Source organism: Hypanus sabinus, chromosome 5 (genome assembly GCF_030144855.1).
Source record: "Hypanus sabinus isolate sHypSab1 chromosome 5, sHypSab1.hap1, whole genome shotgun sequence".
Classification (NCBI taxonomy): domain Eukaryota; kingdom Metazoa; phylum Chordata; class Chondrichthyes; order Myliobatiformes; family Dasyatidae; genus Hypanus; species Hypanus sabinus.
Window position 1 is genome coordinate 11418284 of NC_082710.1, and position 14084 is coordinate 11432367.

Genomic DNA, 14084 nt, shown 5'->3' on the forward strand with positions numbered 1-14084 from the left:
TTCCTAAGTTTGAATACTTTCAGCAACACTCCATATCAGCCTTGCTGCTTTAAAGGGGGGAATCTCCAGCTATCCATGCTGGAAGTACTCACCTGGACAGGCAGCGTTAATGGAGAGGAATAAACAGTCAATGTCTTGGACTGAGACCCTTCATCAGAACTGGAAGCTGTTCACTCCCCTCTGTTGACGCTGTCTGACTTGCTGAGCTCCTCCAGCATCTTGTGTATATATTACCCTAGATTTCCAGTCTTTTCAGAATCTCTTCTGTCTATTCTGTTCAGAACTACAAACCTTCTTGGTGAGTCAACAGTTAAACGAATCCTTGTGATTCAGTTTATATAGGACAATCAAAAGCTATATTTGGCATAGCATATAAAATAAAATCAGCAATGATCTTAAAATCCAGAACTATTTTTTCTACAAGACAGATCCACTTAATAGGCTTTTCTGCAGTCTCCATTAACATTACACCTAGGCTATATTCGGTACTTCTGTGGGACAAAACCAATTCTACTTGTGTGCTATTTTTGTTAAGTATTTCATTGGCAGAGTGGACCAGACTATAAATGAAGTTTCTATGTTTAACTAAATGGACATGGGATTGAGTAATCAGAACTGAAGTAGAGTCTTGTCTACCTGGGGCACAGAGGAAAGGAATTCCCATTTTCCATCTTTCCCAAATACCCTTCTCCAGGCAAATGAGGCTCTGCCCTAAGATTCACGCACAAAATTCTGGAGGGCCTTGGAAGAATAGGTAGTGTCTATGGAGGGGAATATCTAGTCAAATTTTTGGGTCAAGACCTTTCACCAGAACTGGAATGGAAGTGGGGCAGAAGCAAGAATAGGGAGGTGGAAGGGGGATAAAGAGGGGATGGAGTACAAAAGGTGATAGGTGAGACCAGGTGAGGGGGAAGGTGAGAGGGTGGAGGAAGGAAGATGAAGTAAGAAACTGTGAGGGGGTAGGTAGAAATGGTAAGTGACTGAAGAAGAAGAAATGTAATAGGAGCGGACAGTGGACCATGGAAGAAAGGGGAGGAGGAAGGGCGCCAGAGGGAGGTGATGGGCAGGTGAGAACGGAAAGAATAAAAGGGGATCCAGAATTGAGAGCTGAATAAGAGAGAGGGAGGTTAGAAATTATTGGAAGTTTGAGAAATCGATGTTAATGCCATCAAGTTGGAGGTTACACAGACGGAATATGAGACGTTGCTTCTCCAACCTGAGTGTGGCCTCATCACGACAGTAGAGGAGGATGTGGACAGACATGTCCAAACAGGAAAGGGAAGTTGAATTGAAGCAGGTGGCCACTGGGAGATCCTGCCTTTTGTGGTAGATGAGCAAAGGAGGTTGATGAAGTGGTCCACTAATCTATGTGGGATTCACCCCCACACAGAGGACACAACACCAGGAGCTCCCACTACAACCGATGATCATAACAGATCCTCAGGTGAAGTGTCACCTCACCTCGAAGGACTGTTTGGGGCCCTGAATTGTGGTGGTCTAGGGGCAGGTATAATACTTGTCCCAAGAGGGAGGGACAAATGAACAAGAGAGTCATGTAGAGAGTGATCCCTAGAAAGCTGAGAGTTTGGGGGGGGGGGGGGAGAAGAGGAGTGAGTGGGGAAATGAGCCCTAAGATTTTTCTTTTGGAAATAGCCCTTATGAACCTGAAGAAATATAAATTCCCAACAAATGTAAAGGGATTTTTATTCAAAACATATTCCACATAATATTTCTCTTCACAGTTATAAGCTGGAGAGAGAAATATTCTAATATTCCATACCTGGTATGTGAACAGCCTCTCCACTAGTTAATGATGTCTCATGTCCAGTTATCGGCTCACCAGTTATTGGTTTACTGGGGTCCAACGACTCAACCACAGAGGTCGTTGTCAGATGACCTGTTAATACCAGAGTTGGTTCCTGCTCATCAAATGATTTCAGCTTCTCTGTTGAGCTCTCATATAAAGTTGGGGGTACTGTGACCCTGACAGATTCTGTTACGCCTTTTTCATCTTTCCATTCTGTAGATGGCCATAGAGGTGTTACACTGATAACAGTCTCTTTAGAAATCTCTACATAAATATTTTGTGTTGTTGATGACTCTGCTTCTTTAAGCGTGACTCTATGGGAATCTGTTGCTGCTCCTGTACTAAGCTCTTCACTGGGTCTTTTCGCTGCATGTGAAGATATCTTTTGTTCAGTTGCTGAATAAGCTATTGTTTGTGTTATTATTTCTTTCTCTAAGGTTTTGAGGGGAACAGAGTCTGTTGTTGAGCTTTCCATGTGCCGTGATGTCACATCAAGTTCTGATGAAGTAATAATATCTATTCTTTCCTCTGTCCCCTTTTCTGGCGTTTGTGAAATCTTTTCAGGAACGGTTGGCTGTAAAATTATCTGACTTTTTCCTGAGTCCTCCTTTGTAGAAGCATTGACTAAAGTCAGCAGTGAAGGCAATGTTTCTGATTCTACCAGTTTAGCTCCCCCCATTATTGGTAGTGTGGCTTTAAACTCATCCTTGCGTGTATCTTCAGAGAACTTTATTGATGTACTTTCTTCTTCTTGTATTAAACCTTTAGCAGATGATGAGATAATGCTATCAGTGGATACTTCAACATGTTTGCCTGGGACGCGTGTCAAAATTTGAGATGGTTCTTCAGTAGAATGCACAGGAGTTGATTTTGCTGGTAAACTGTCAGTCTTAATGATTTTAGAATCAAGTTCAAATGAGGTTGGTGTAGAGGTGGTAACAGCATCTGGGATGTGGCTGACTATTTTATCTTCAGTCCTTGCAGTGCTGTCTCCAGAAAATTCCTCTTCAAATATACTGGATATTGTAGGCTTAGTTGTGGACTGAGTATCTTCTTCAGCTGGATGAATGCTTGCATACTCTGTGTCATTGCCCATTACGTATGTAATTGATGTTTCTGAGAATATGGTTGGACCAGCAATTTCCTTCAAAGAAGCCTCCAGAGTTGTATGCGTCTCTTCTTCACTAGAACCTTCTTGAGAGGTGTCTTCAACTCTTCCTGGTAAAATTGTACTCATAACTGCAGGGAATGCATCTTTTGTCTGAAGCTCAGTCATACCTGTTCTGATATCATCAAAGGAAACTGCTCTAGCAGTTGTGCTGGTTGCTTGTGTTAACTCTGGCATTACTGTCCTTAAAGGTGAAGATATTTCTCCTGATCCATCAACATCCTTCCTGAGTAATTCAATATCATGATACTCCACTGTCTCAGCTTGGATAATTCCGGAACTTCTTGATGCATTATCTGCTGGCAGATGAGTTGAAGACACAATTTTTACTTCAATTTCTTGTCGTACATCTTCTAGTTTTCTATCAGCATCTATCATACCATCCAGTTTTGTGGTAGTTCCAATCTTCTGTTCTTCCATAATACTCATGCCATTGTTCCTCCCATTAATATAAATGATGCTAATATTTTCAGGAGAGCCAACATATTCAGGCAGCTCATCATCATCTTTTTCTTCAAGGAAGACAGGTGACCATGTTGGTGTCTTCACTGAAGGCTGCGGTGTCCCCTCCTTCAGCCCTTGTTTAACTGTTTGCAACATCATTACAAATTTCCTGTGATCCATTTGACTATCTTCAATGCTCTGGATAACTTGGGTATAATTCATGAGATCAACTTCTTTGGTGCTTACAGATTGAACCATTTTAGGTTGAAATCCATCCTTTAGCCCTTCAGTTTGGACAGGTATTGATAAAAGCTCTTTACTTGTCAGGTCTGGAATAGAATGAGTGGAAGGCTGATCATCTGACTTTATCGCTGTTAAGGTAGAAGGACTTACTTCCTCAGTCAATGTACTGATTCCTTCTTGAACATCCAATGATGGTTCCCTGGGAGATAAAGAATGCCTATCGTATGTTTCAGTTGGTTGTGATTTAAGTTCAGTTTTCTCTCGTGTTCCCAGTGTTGAAATGACATGTGCAGCGACAGTAGTTGGCTGACTTTCCTCTTCACTAGAGCTCTCCTGTTCAATTATTGAACTTGTGCTTGATCCTTCTTCTGTAGATTCTTTTGTTTTCTGCACTTTCCTCTCTCTAGAGTCTTCTTCACTTTCAGTGGTCCCTCCTTCTTCTGAGTGAACTGTCTGAACACTTCCTTCTGACTCTGACTTTAGTTTTTGTCCCACTGTACTCATCTCAGACTTCAGTTCAACATCTGTAAGTTTCTTACTTAGAGTTGTAATTTCAACTAAGGAGTCCATCGATGGTATTGCTGTTGGTTTCCTGGTCACTGAAATTTGTTGGCTGGGCTCGGAAGTGAAAGTGAGATCCTTGGCCTTGGTACCTATATCAGAAGTACCCAGGACAAATGTCTGAACAGTCATGGTGAGAATGTCTTCACCTGAACTTTCCACTTCCCTAGACTGAATCTCTGTAGCTCTCTCTATTATTGATGCAGTGAATCCTTCAGCTGATTTTGTGTGTGCTTCAGGCTTTGCAGACATGACTTCTTCCATTGCCGGGGTAATGTCAGCACGGAGGACTCCCTTATCAATTGGAAGACTTGCACCTAATGTTACAGCACCTGTCAAATCTGAAGCTGAAATCTTGGTAAAGTCTTTGGAAGATGACGTTTCTTCACCAGAACCCCCAACAACTGAAGAAGGGGTCTGTTTCTGTGAGTCCTTCTCTGTTGAAGTGGTTACTGGAGATATCTCAGAAGGCTCTGTAACCACAATCCCTTGTATTTGTTCAATCACTGTACTGGCTGTGGTTGCTGAAGACATGGATTGTTCAAATGGCGATGTTATAGTAGCAGGGTGAGCATCCTCACCTATTACACCTGGGGCTGGAACTGATACAGATCTGTTATCTCCTTCACTGTCGAAACCCATTGCTGGGAATCTGTCCATTATTTCAGAAGTTGATGGAGGCTTCATAGTTAAATTGATTACTGATAGTGCTTCAGATGTAAATTTTTCAGATGTTCTTCCAATGACAGGTGTAATTGTATCATGGGGAACCCCCTCTTCCATTGTGCTTGTGACTGACTCTAACATATGTTCGGTTTCCTTATCCCCAATCACAACTGTTACTACAGACTTATCTGCTGGTTCTGTGTGAACTTCCACCAGCACACCTTCCCTCTGTGTATGTGTCTCCATCATTCCAGATCCTGAAAATTCTTCCCCTCTCTCATGGGTCACAGTAGCATCCACCAACATTTTACCAGTCTCAACCGTTGCTGTAGGTGTGTCTGTTGGTTCTGTATGGACTTTCACCAGCACACCTTCTCTCTGTGTGTGTGTCTCCACCATGCCAGACCCTGAAAATTCCATCTCTTTCTCATGTGCCACTGTAGTTCTGCTCTGGAGAATTTCCTCATCCACCAATGTTTTACCAGTCACAGGAGGAACAGTCGAGGTCACTTCTAAGGTAGAAAGATCAGCACCAAACTCAACGGTTTGTTTGGAGGTGAACAGTCCTTCACCAGAACTCTCCAATTCAGGAAAAGGAACCACTTTAGCTGGAACTTTTTCCGTAAACCCAGATTCCACAAGTGTTGAAGGTTTCGTAGTTGATGACGTGACGACTTTCTCTGGGATGGTTTTCATCTCCGTTATGATAGATGGGATTCCTGATGTGAATTCTTGGGACTTTTTTTTAATTACTGGGGTAGCAGTGACAGGACGTTCTCCTTCATCCATTTCTCTTGTCACTGAATCTACCTCAGATCCCGTTTCAATATCACCAATGCCAAATGTTGCAGTCGCTGTGTCTGACACCTGTGTGTGGACTTCTACCATTACACCTTCTCTCTCCCTCTGTGACTCGGGTAATCCAGATGTGGGCGTTCCAGTCCCTCGACCAGGCAGTACCGAAGTGGCAGTGTGTACATTTTCCTTAACCAATGAAGTCCTGTTCGTCACTGGAGACAAGGGGCTGCTCACCTCCAGTGTGGAAACAACTGAATCAAACCGGCCAATGTGTCCACTTATTCCCTCACCAGAACTCTCAAATTCTGGAAAAGGAGGGGATTTGATGGAAATTTTCTCCGTTGTACCAGAATCATCAGCTGCTGGAGTTTTCACAGTTGACTTGATCTCCAATTTGATGGTTTTGAAGTCAGTGATCACTTCTGGAGATTCTGATGTAGATTCTTGAGAAGTTTTTCCAATGATGGGACTAACAGTATCATGGGGAACTCCCTCTTTTGTTTCACTGGGGATGGATACTAATGTATATCTGGTCTCACTGTCCCCAATCTCAAACGCTGCTGGCTGTGTGTGGACTTTGACTAGCACACCTTCCCTCTGTGTGTGCACCTCCATCATACCAGATCCTGAAAATTCATCCTCTCTCTCAAGTGCCACAGTACTAGTGCCCTGAAGACTTTCCTCATCCACTAACTTTTTACCAGTCACTGTTGGAACAGCTGAACTAACTTCTAAGGTGGGAAGATCAGGACCAAACTCAACAATTTGTTTGGAAGTGAACAGTCCTTCACCAGAACTCTCCAATTCAGGAAAAGGAACCACTTTAGCTGGAACTTTTTCCGTAATCCCAGATTCCACAATTGTTGAAGGTTTCGTAGTTGATGACGTGACGACTTTCTCTGGGATGGTTTTCATCTCCGTTATGATGGATGGGATTCCTGATGTGAATTCTTGGGACTTTTTTTTAATTATTGGGGTAGCAGTGACAGGACGTTCTCCTTCATCCATTTCTCTTGTCACTGAATCTGCTACAGATCTGGTTTCAATATCACCAATGAGGACTGTTGTGGTTGATGTGTCTGACACCTGTGGGGGGACTTTTACCATTACACCTTCTCCCTCTCTCTGTGACTCGGGTAATCCAGTTGTGGGTGTTTCAGTCCCTCGACTAGGTAGTTCTGGAACAGCAGTGTGCTCGGATTCCCCATCCAATGAAATCCTGCTCGTCACTGGAGACAGGGGGCTGCTCACCTCCAGCGTGGAAAGGCCTGGATCAAACCGACCGGTGTGTTCAGTTGTAAACATGCCTTCACCAGAACTCTCAAACTCTGGAGAAAGAGGGAATTTGGAGATTTTCTCTGTTGTACCAACTTCATCAATTGCTGGAGGTTTCACCGTTGACTTGATCTCCACTTTGTCGCTGATGGTTTTGATCTCAGTGATCACTGATGGAGCTTCTGATGTGAATTCTTGAGATGTTTTCTCGATGACAGGTGTAACAGTATCACGGGGAGCTCCCTCTTCCATTTCACTGGGGATGGACACCATATATCTGGTCTCGCTGTCCCCGATCACAACTGTTGCTGCAGACGTGTCTGCTGCTTGTGTGTGGACTTTGAGTGGCACACCTTCCATCCCTGTGGGTGTCTCCATCATGCCAGACCCTGAAAGTTCCTCCTCACCCTCATCTGCCACTGTAGCAGTGGTCCAGAAAGCTTCCTGATCCACTAACGGTTTACCAGTTACTGGCAGAACAGTTGAGGTCATTTCTAAGGTGGATATTTCAGGACTAAGCTGACGAATTTCTTCCAAAGTGAACAGCTCTTCACCAGAACTCTCGGGTTCTGAAGGAAGGACTTCTTTAACTGAAGCAATCTCCGTAATTCCTGACTCCACAATTGCAGAAGGTTTCACAGTTGATGATGTAACCACTTTCTCTGGGATCATTTTGCCCTCTGTGATAGCCAATGGAGTTTCTGACGTAGATTCTTGGGACTTTTTTTTAATTACTGGGGTAGCCGTGACAGAAGGGTCTCCTTCATCCATTTCTCGTGTCATTGATTCTATTGTTGATCTGATTTCCTTATCACCAACCACAACTTTTGTGGCCAACGTGTCTGGCACCTGTGTGTGGACTTTTACCAGTGTACCTTCTGTGTGTCTCCCAGGTAACCCAGATGTGGGTGTTCCAGCCTCTCGACTGGTTGCTGCTGGAACAGCAGTGTGCTCGGATTCCCCACCCAATGAAATCCTGCTCGTCACTGGAGACGGGGGGCTGCTCACCTCCAGCATGGAAAGGCCTGGATCAAACCGACCAGTGTGTTCAGTTGTAAACATTCCTTCACCAGAACTCTCAAACTCTGGAGAAAGAGGAAATTTGGAGATTTTCTCTGTTGTACCAGCTTCATCAATTGCTGGAGGTTTCACCGTTGACTTGATCTCCACTTTGTCGCTGATGGTTTTGATCTCAGTGATCACTGACGGAGCTTCTGATGTGGATTCTTGAGATGCTTTCTCGATGACAAGTGTAACAGTATCACGGGGAGCTCCCTCTTCCATTTCACTGGGGATGGACACCGTATATCTGGTCTCGCTGTCCCCGATCACAACTGTTGCTGCAGACGTGTCTGCTGCTTGTGTGTGGACTTTGAGTGGCACACCTTCCATCCCTGTGGGTGTCCCCATCATGCCAGACCCTGAAAGTTCCTCCTCACCCTCATCTGCCACTGTAGCAGTGGTCCAGAAAGCTTGCTCATCCACTGACGGTTTGCCAGTTGCTGGTGAATCAGTTGAGGTCATTCTTAAGGTGGAAAGATTAGCTCCAAACTGAGGAATTCCTTTGGAAGTGAACAGTTCTTCACCAGAACTCTCAAACTCCGAAGGACGGAGTTCAACTAAAACTTTCTCCGTAATTCCAGATTCCACAACTGCTGGAGGTTTTGCAATTGATGATGTAACTACTTTCTCTGTGATAACTAATGGAGTTTCTGATGTGGATTCTTGAGACATTTTTTCAATTACCGAGGTAGCAGTGACAGAAGGTTCTCTTTCATCCATTTTTCTTGTTGCTGAATCTAACGTAGATAAGGTTTCCATATCAGCAACCACAACTGTTGCAGCTAATGTGTCTGGCACTTGTGTGTGGTCTTTTCCCAGCAAACCTTCTCTGTCTTTGTGTGTCTCAGGTAACCCAGATGTGGGCATCCCAGTCTCTCGACTGGTTGCTGCTGGAACAACAGTGTGCTGGGATTCCCCATCCAATGAAATCCTGCTCGTCACTGGAGACGGGGGGCTGCTCACCTCCAGTGTGGAAAGACCTGGATCAAACCGAACAGTGTGTTCACTTGTAAACATTCCTTCACCAGAACTCTCAAACTCTATTGTTCCAACTTCATCAATTGCTGGAGGTTTCACCGTTGACTCGATCTCCACTTTGTCGCTGATGGTTTTGATCTCAGTGATCACTGACGGAGCTTCTGATGTGAATTCTTGAGATGTTTTCTCGATGACAGGTGTAACAGTATCACGGGGAGCTCCCTCTTCCATTTCACTGGGGATGGACACCATATATCTGGTCTCCCTGTCCCTGATCACAACTGTTGCTGCAGACGTGTCTGCTGCTTGTGTGTGGACTTTGAGTGGCACACCTTCCATCCCTGTGGGTGCCTCCATCATGCCAGACCCTGAAAGTTCCTCCTCACCCACACCTGCCACTGTAGCAGTGCTCCAGAAAGCTTCCTGATCCACCAGCATTTTAGCAGTCACTGGTCGAACAGTCGAGCTGGTTTCTACAGTGGAAAGATCAGGACCAGAGTCAATAGTTTGCTTGGATGTGATCGGTCCCTCACCAGAACTCTCAAATTCTGCAGTAACAGTGTCTTTAACTGAAACTTTCTCCGTAATTAATGATTCCACAATGGCTGGAGGTTTCACAGTTGATGACGTAACTACTTTCTCTGGTATAGTTTTGATTACAGTGGCAATTGATGGGATTTCTGATGTGAATTCTTCAGACTTTTTTTTAATTACCGAGGTAGCAGTGACAGAAGGTTCTCTTTCGTCTGTTTTTCTTGTCACTGAATCTAATGAAGATGAAGCTTCTTTATCACCAACCGCAACTGTTGTGGACGATGTGTCTGACACCTGTGTGTGGACTTTTACCAGTAAACCTTCCCTCTCTCTGTGTGCCTCAGATAATGTAGATGTGGGTGTTCCAGTCCCTCGACTGGTTGCTGTTGGAACAGCAGTGTGCTCGGATTCCCCATCCAATGAAATCCTGCTCGTCACTGGAGACGGGGGGCTGCTCACCTCCAGCATGGAAAGATCTGGATCAAACTGACCAGTGTGTCCAGTTGTAAACATTCCTTCACCAGAACTCTCAAACTCTGGAGAAAGAGGAAATTTGATGGAAATTTTCTCCGTTATGCCAGATTCATCAATCGCTGGAGGTTCCACAGTTGATGACATAACTACTTTCTCTGGGATGGTTTTGATTACAGTGATGTCTGAAGCAGTTTCCAATGTGGTTTCCTGGGACTTTTTTTTAATTATTGGGGTTGCAGTGACAGGAAGCTCTCCTTCATCCATTTTTCTTGTCACTGAATCCAATGTCGATCTGGCTTCCTTATCACCAACCACAACTGTTGTGGCCAACGTGTCTGGTACCTGTGTGTGGACTTCTACCAGTACACCTTCTCTCTCTCTCTGTGCTTCAGGTAATCCAGATGTGGGTGATCCAGTCTCTTGACCAGGTAGCACTGGCACAGCAGTGTGCAGAGTTTTCCCATCCAGTGCAGTTCTGATCATCGCTGGAGACACAGTGCTGCTCACCTCCAGAGTGGAAAGATCTGGATCAAACTGAGCGTGTCCACTTGCAAACATTCCCTCGCCAGAACTCTCAAACTCTTGGGTAAGAGGTAGTTTGACTGAAATTTTCTCTGTTATACCAGGCTCATCAGTTGCCGGAGGTTCCGTGAGCACTTTGCCTGGGATGGTTTTATACTCAGGGACCACTGATGGTTCCTCCGATGTGATTGCTTGAGTTCTCTTTTCAAAGGTTGTTACAAGGTCATCATGGCGAACTCCTTCATCCACTGCTTTTGTTACTGAAATAGATGTGTTCAAGATTTCCTTTTCAACAATCACTGGTGGAATCTCTGTAAGTGATAAAATCATTGTATCCTTGGTCATAACTTCGCCAGAACCGAATTCTGTTTCTATGCTTGGGGCCTCTTTCATTTTCTCAGTATGCTGTGTTTGTTTCTCAGTGGGTTTTATTGACGTTGAAGAATCCAGAGCAGGTTTGTCGGTAAAAACTGCAAAGCTGCTTGTTGTCATCTTGATTGGTGGAGCAGACTCTGCTTCATATTTTAGTTTTTCTGTTCTTTCTTCTGGCTTTAATGTTTTGCGATCGCTACTCTCATATAATTCGGTGATATTTTTAGTTTGTCGTTGCAAACTTTCTGTGATAATGCCTCGATCTTCCTCAGTTAAAGATGGCACAGTAATACTGGGGGAAACAGTTAACTTTGTAATTGGTGACAAACTTACTATTTCTGCATCTCCAGCTTTGTATGGTGTAGACATCGTTAAAATTTCTGTGTGCATTTCAGTCGGTGTTACTATTTCTTTTATTAAACCTTTGCCAAAGTCTTTTGAATATAGTTCTGGTCTCATTACAGTAACTGGCTTCACTGAGGTTTCATTCAGATTGTCTGAAGCTGGTTTATGCCCTTCACCAGAACCCTCAACCACTTCTTTATCAAATGCTTCTTGTGCAATGCTGCCTTCAGTTGTGATCTTCACAGCAGATTTTTGTGAAGTAATGTCTTCCGATGCAGTTGTCACAATTCCGAGGAGGTGTGGTTCCCCTTCTACTGACTTGGTTATACTTTGGGACAAGCCATGGGTGGCAGGTGAGATGAGCCCATGCTCTCTCTCAAAAGGACCTTCTGGGCCAGAATGAATTTTCATCTGGTTCTGCGTAACTCCAAAAGTTGCAGTATGTTCAGCTGGACTTTCAGCGCTGGAAACTACTTTTGGTCTTTCTGTGGAAATTCCCGAATCCTCAGTTTCAGCAGTCTTGCTCTCAATTGTTAAATACTCCTTCATTTCAGTATATTTTTCTGTATTATCCAAATCTTGTATTGCACTTAAACTCGGAGATACCTTCTCAACTTGGTCTCCCCTTGCCTCCTCGCCATCTAGCTTCTCAAATGGCGGGTCGAACTCCATCCGAGTCTTCCCAGGAATAAAGCTAAGAGGTGGCTGGCCATCTTCAATGGGAGCTGCTGTGGGCACTTGTGGTAGGAAGAACTGCGACAGGTTCGGCTCTCCACTGCCTGTTTCTCCCACATCAATATGAATGTGAACAAGGTGTATCTTGGAACCCACTAGTTTTGTTGGATCTTCTGTTGAAGATCCTAGCAGTGGCTCTGTTGGAGTAGATCTCTCCACTTCAGTTTCTCCTGTTACAAGATCTGAAAAAATATTCAAAAATATAAATCAGCAAGAGATATTGGAATGTTAAAAAACAGTCACTGAAGCTTTTAAATTACCTCTAATTTCAATTAGCTCGTGCTGAAAATGTACCTTAACAATTCCTTCTTTTCAATTATTTTTCATTAATTATTAATTTGTGAGAGAAGGACATTTTAGACAATACTGGCCTTCATTATTCACACCCAACTATGCAGAGCAGAACAGGACATTGTTTCCTGGAACTCAGGAGAGTGAGGGGAAATCTCCAAAGTTCAAAGTAAACTTTATTATTGAAGTACACAAATGTCACCACATGCATCACTGAAATTCATTTTCCTGTGGGCATACTCAGCAAATCTATAGAAAATTAACTCTAACAGGAGCAATGAATGCAGAAGGCAAAAACACTGTGCAAATGCAAATAAAAATAAATAGCAATATGTAATGAGAACATGAGATGATGAGATAAAGAGTCCTTAAAGTGAGATCATTGGCTGCAGGAATGTTTCAGTATAGTTATCCCCTTTGATTCAATGGCCTGATGTTTTTTATGGGTAGGAACTATTCTTGTACTTAGTGGTGTCAGTCCTGAGGCTCTTGAACTTTCTACCTGATGGCAGCAGCGAGACCTGAGCAATGAGGATCTTGAATGATGGACGCTGCTTTCCGATGACAGTGCTTCATGTTGCTCTGCTCAGTGGTTGGAAGGGATGTACTGGGCTAAGTTGACTACCTTTTGTAGGACTTTCCATTCAGACGCACTGCGGTTTCCATACCGAGCCATGATGCGGCCGGTCAACATACCCTCCGCTTCACATCAATGGAAGTTTGTCAAAGTTTTAGATGCCATGCCAAATCTCCATAGACTCCTAAGGAAGTAGAGGCGCCGCTGTGCTTTCCTCACAATTGAACTTACCTGCTGGATCCAGGAGAGGTCCTGGGAAATAGTAACACTCAGGAATTTAAATTCTGTAAATCTTATAGCAATCATAGGGATCTTACATGGAACAGAAGTGTCACAAGTAGACAGGCTACAAGGAAAGCTTTTGACAAGTTTGCTTTTATGAATCAAATTATTGAGAAACTGTTGATCGCCTGGGATTTTCACATGCAACAGTCTCTGAAGTTTACAGAGTGGTGCAAAAAACAGTGTTTTTTTTACTCTTTTTAATGAGAGTGTCAAGTTTGCTGACAACACCACCGACATTGGCCGAATCAAAAGTGGTGACAAATCAGCCTATAGGAGGGAAATTGAAAGTCTGACCGAGTAGAGCCACAGAAACAACCTCTTTCTCAATGTCAGCAAGTCCAAAGACCCAATTATTATATCAAGAGGAGGGAACCAGAGGTCCATCAGCCTGCCCTAATCGGAGGATCAGAGGTGGAGAGGGTCAGCAATTTTAAATTCCTCAGTGTTATTATTTTGAAGGACCTGTCCTGGACCTGGCACGTTGGTGCAATTATGAAGAAAGCAGGGCAGCGCCTCAAGGAGTTTGTGAAGATTCAGCACGACACCTAAAGTGTTGACAAATTTCTTTAGATCTATAGTGGAGAGTATATTATTGACTGACTACATCACATCCTGGTATGGAAACAACAGTGCCCTTGAATGCAAAATACTACAAAAAGTAGTAAATACAATCTAATCCATCATGTGTAAAACCCTCCTCATCACTGAGCACATCGACAAAAAGCATTGCTGATCAACAGGGACCCCCACCATCCAGCTCATACTCTCTTCTCACTGCTGCCATCAGGAAGGAGGTACAGGAGCCTCAGAACTCACACCACCAGGTTCAGGAACAGTTATTACCCTTCATCCAGCAGGTTCTTGAACCAAAGAGAACTTCACTCAATTTCACTTGTACCGTCATTGAAATGTTTCCCCAGCCTACGTCATGTTCTCTTTATTTATTG

The 14084-nt window shown here is 43.8% G+C and overlaps 1 protein-coding gene across 1 annotated transcript in view; it reads right to left on the minus strand.

The window, feature by feature from the left end:
- The window catches only part of LOC132393867 (versican core protein-like), a 184071-nt gene that overhangs the window by 62458 nt on the left and 107529 nt on the right, over window positions 1–14084 (minus strand). Inside the window, exon 7 of the mRNA XM_059969260.1 lies at window positions 1781–12166. Coding sequence (XP_059825243.1) covers window positions 1781–12166 — 10386 coding nt within the window. The remainder of the gene's footprint in view (window positions 1–1780; window positions 12167–14084) is intronic.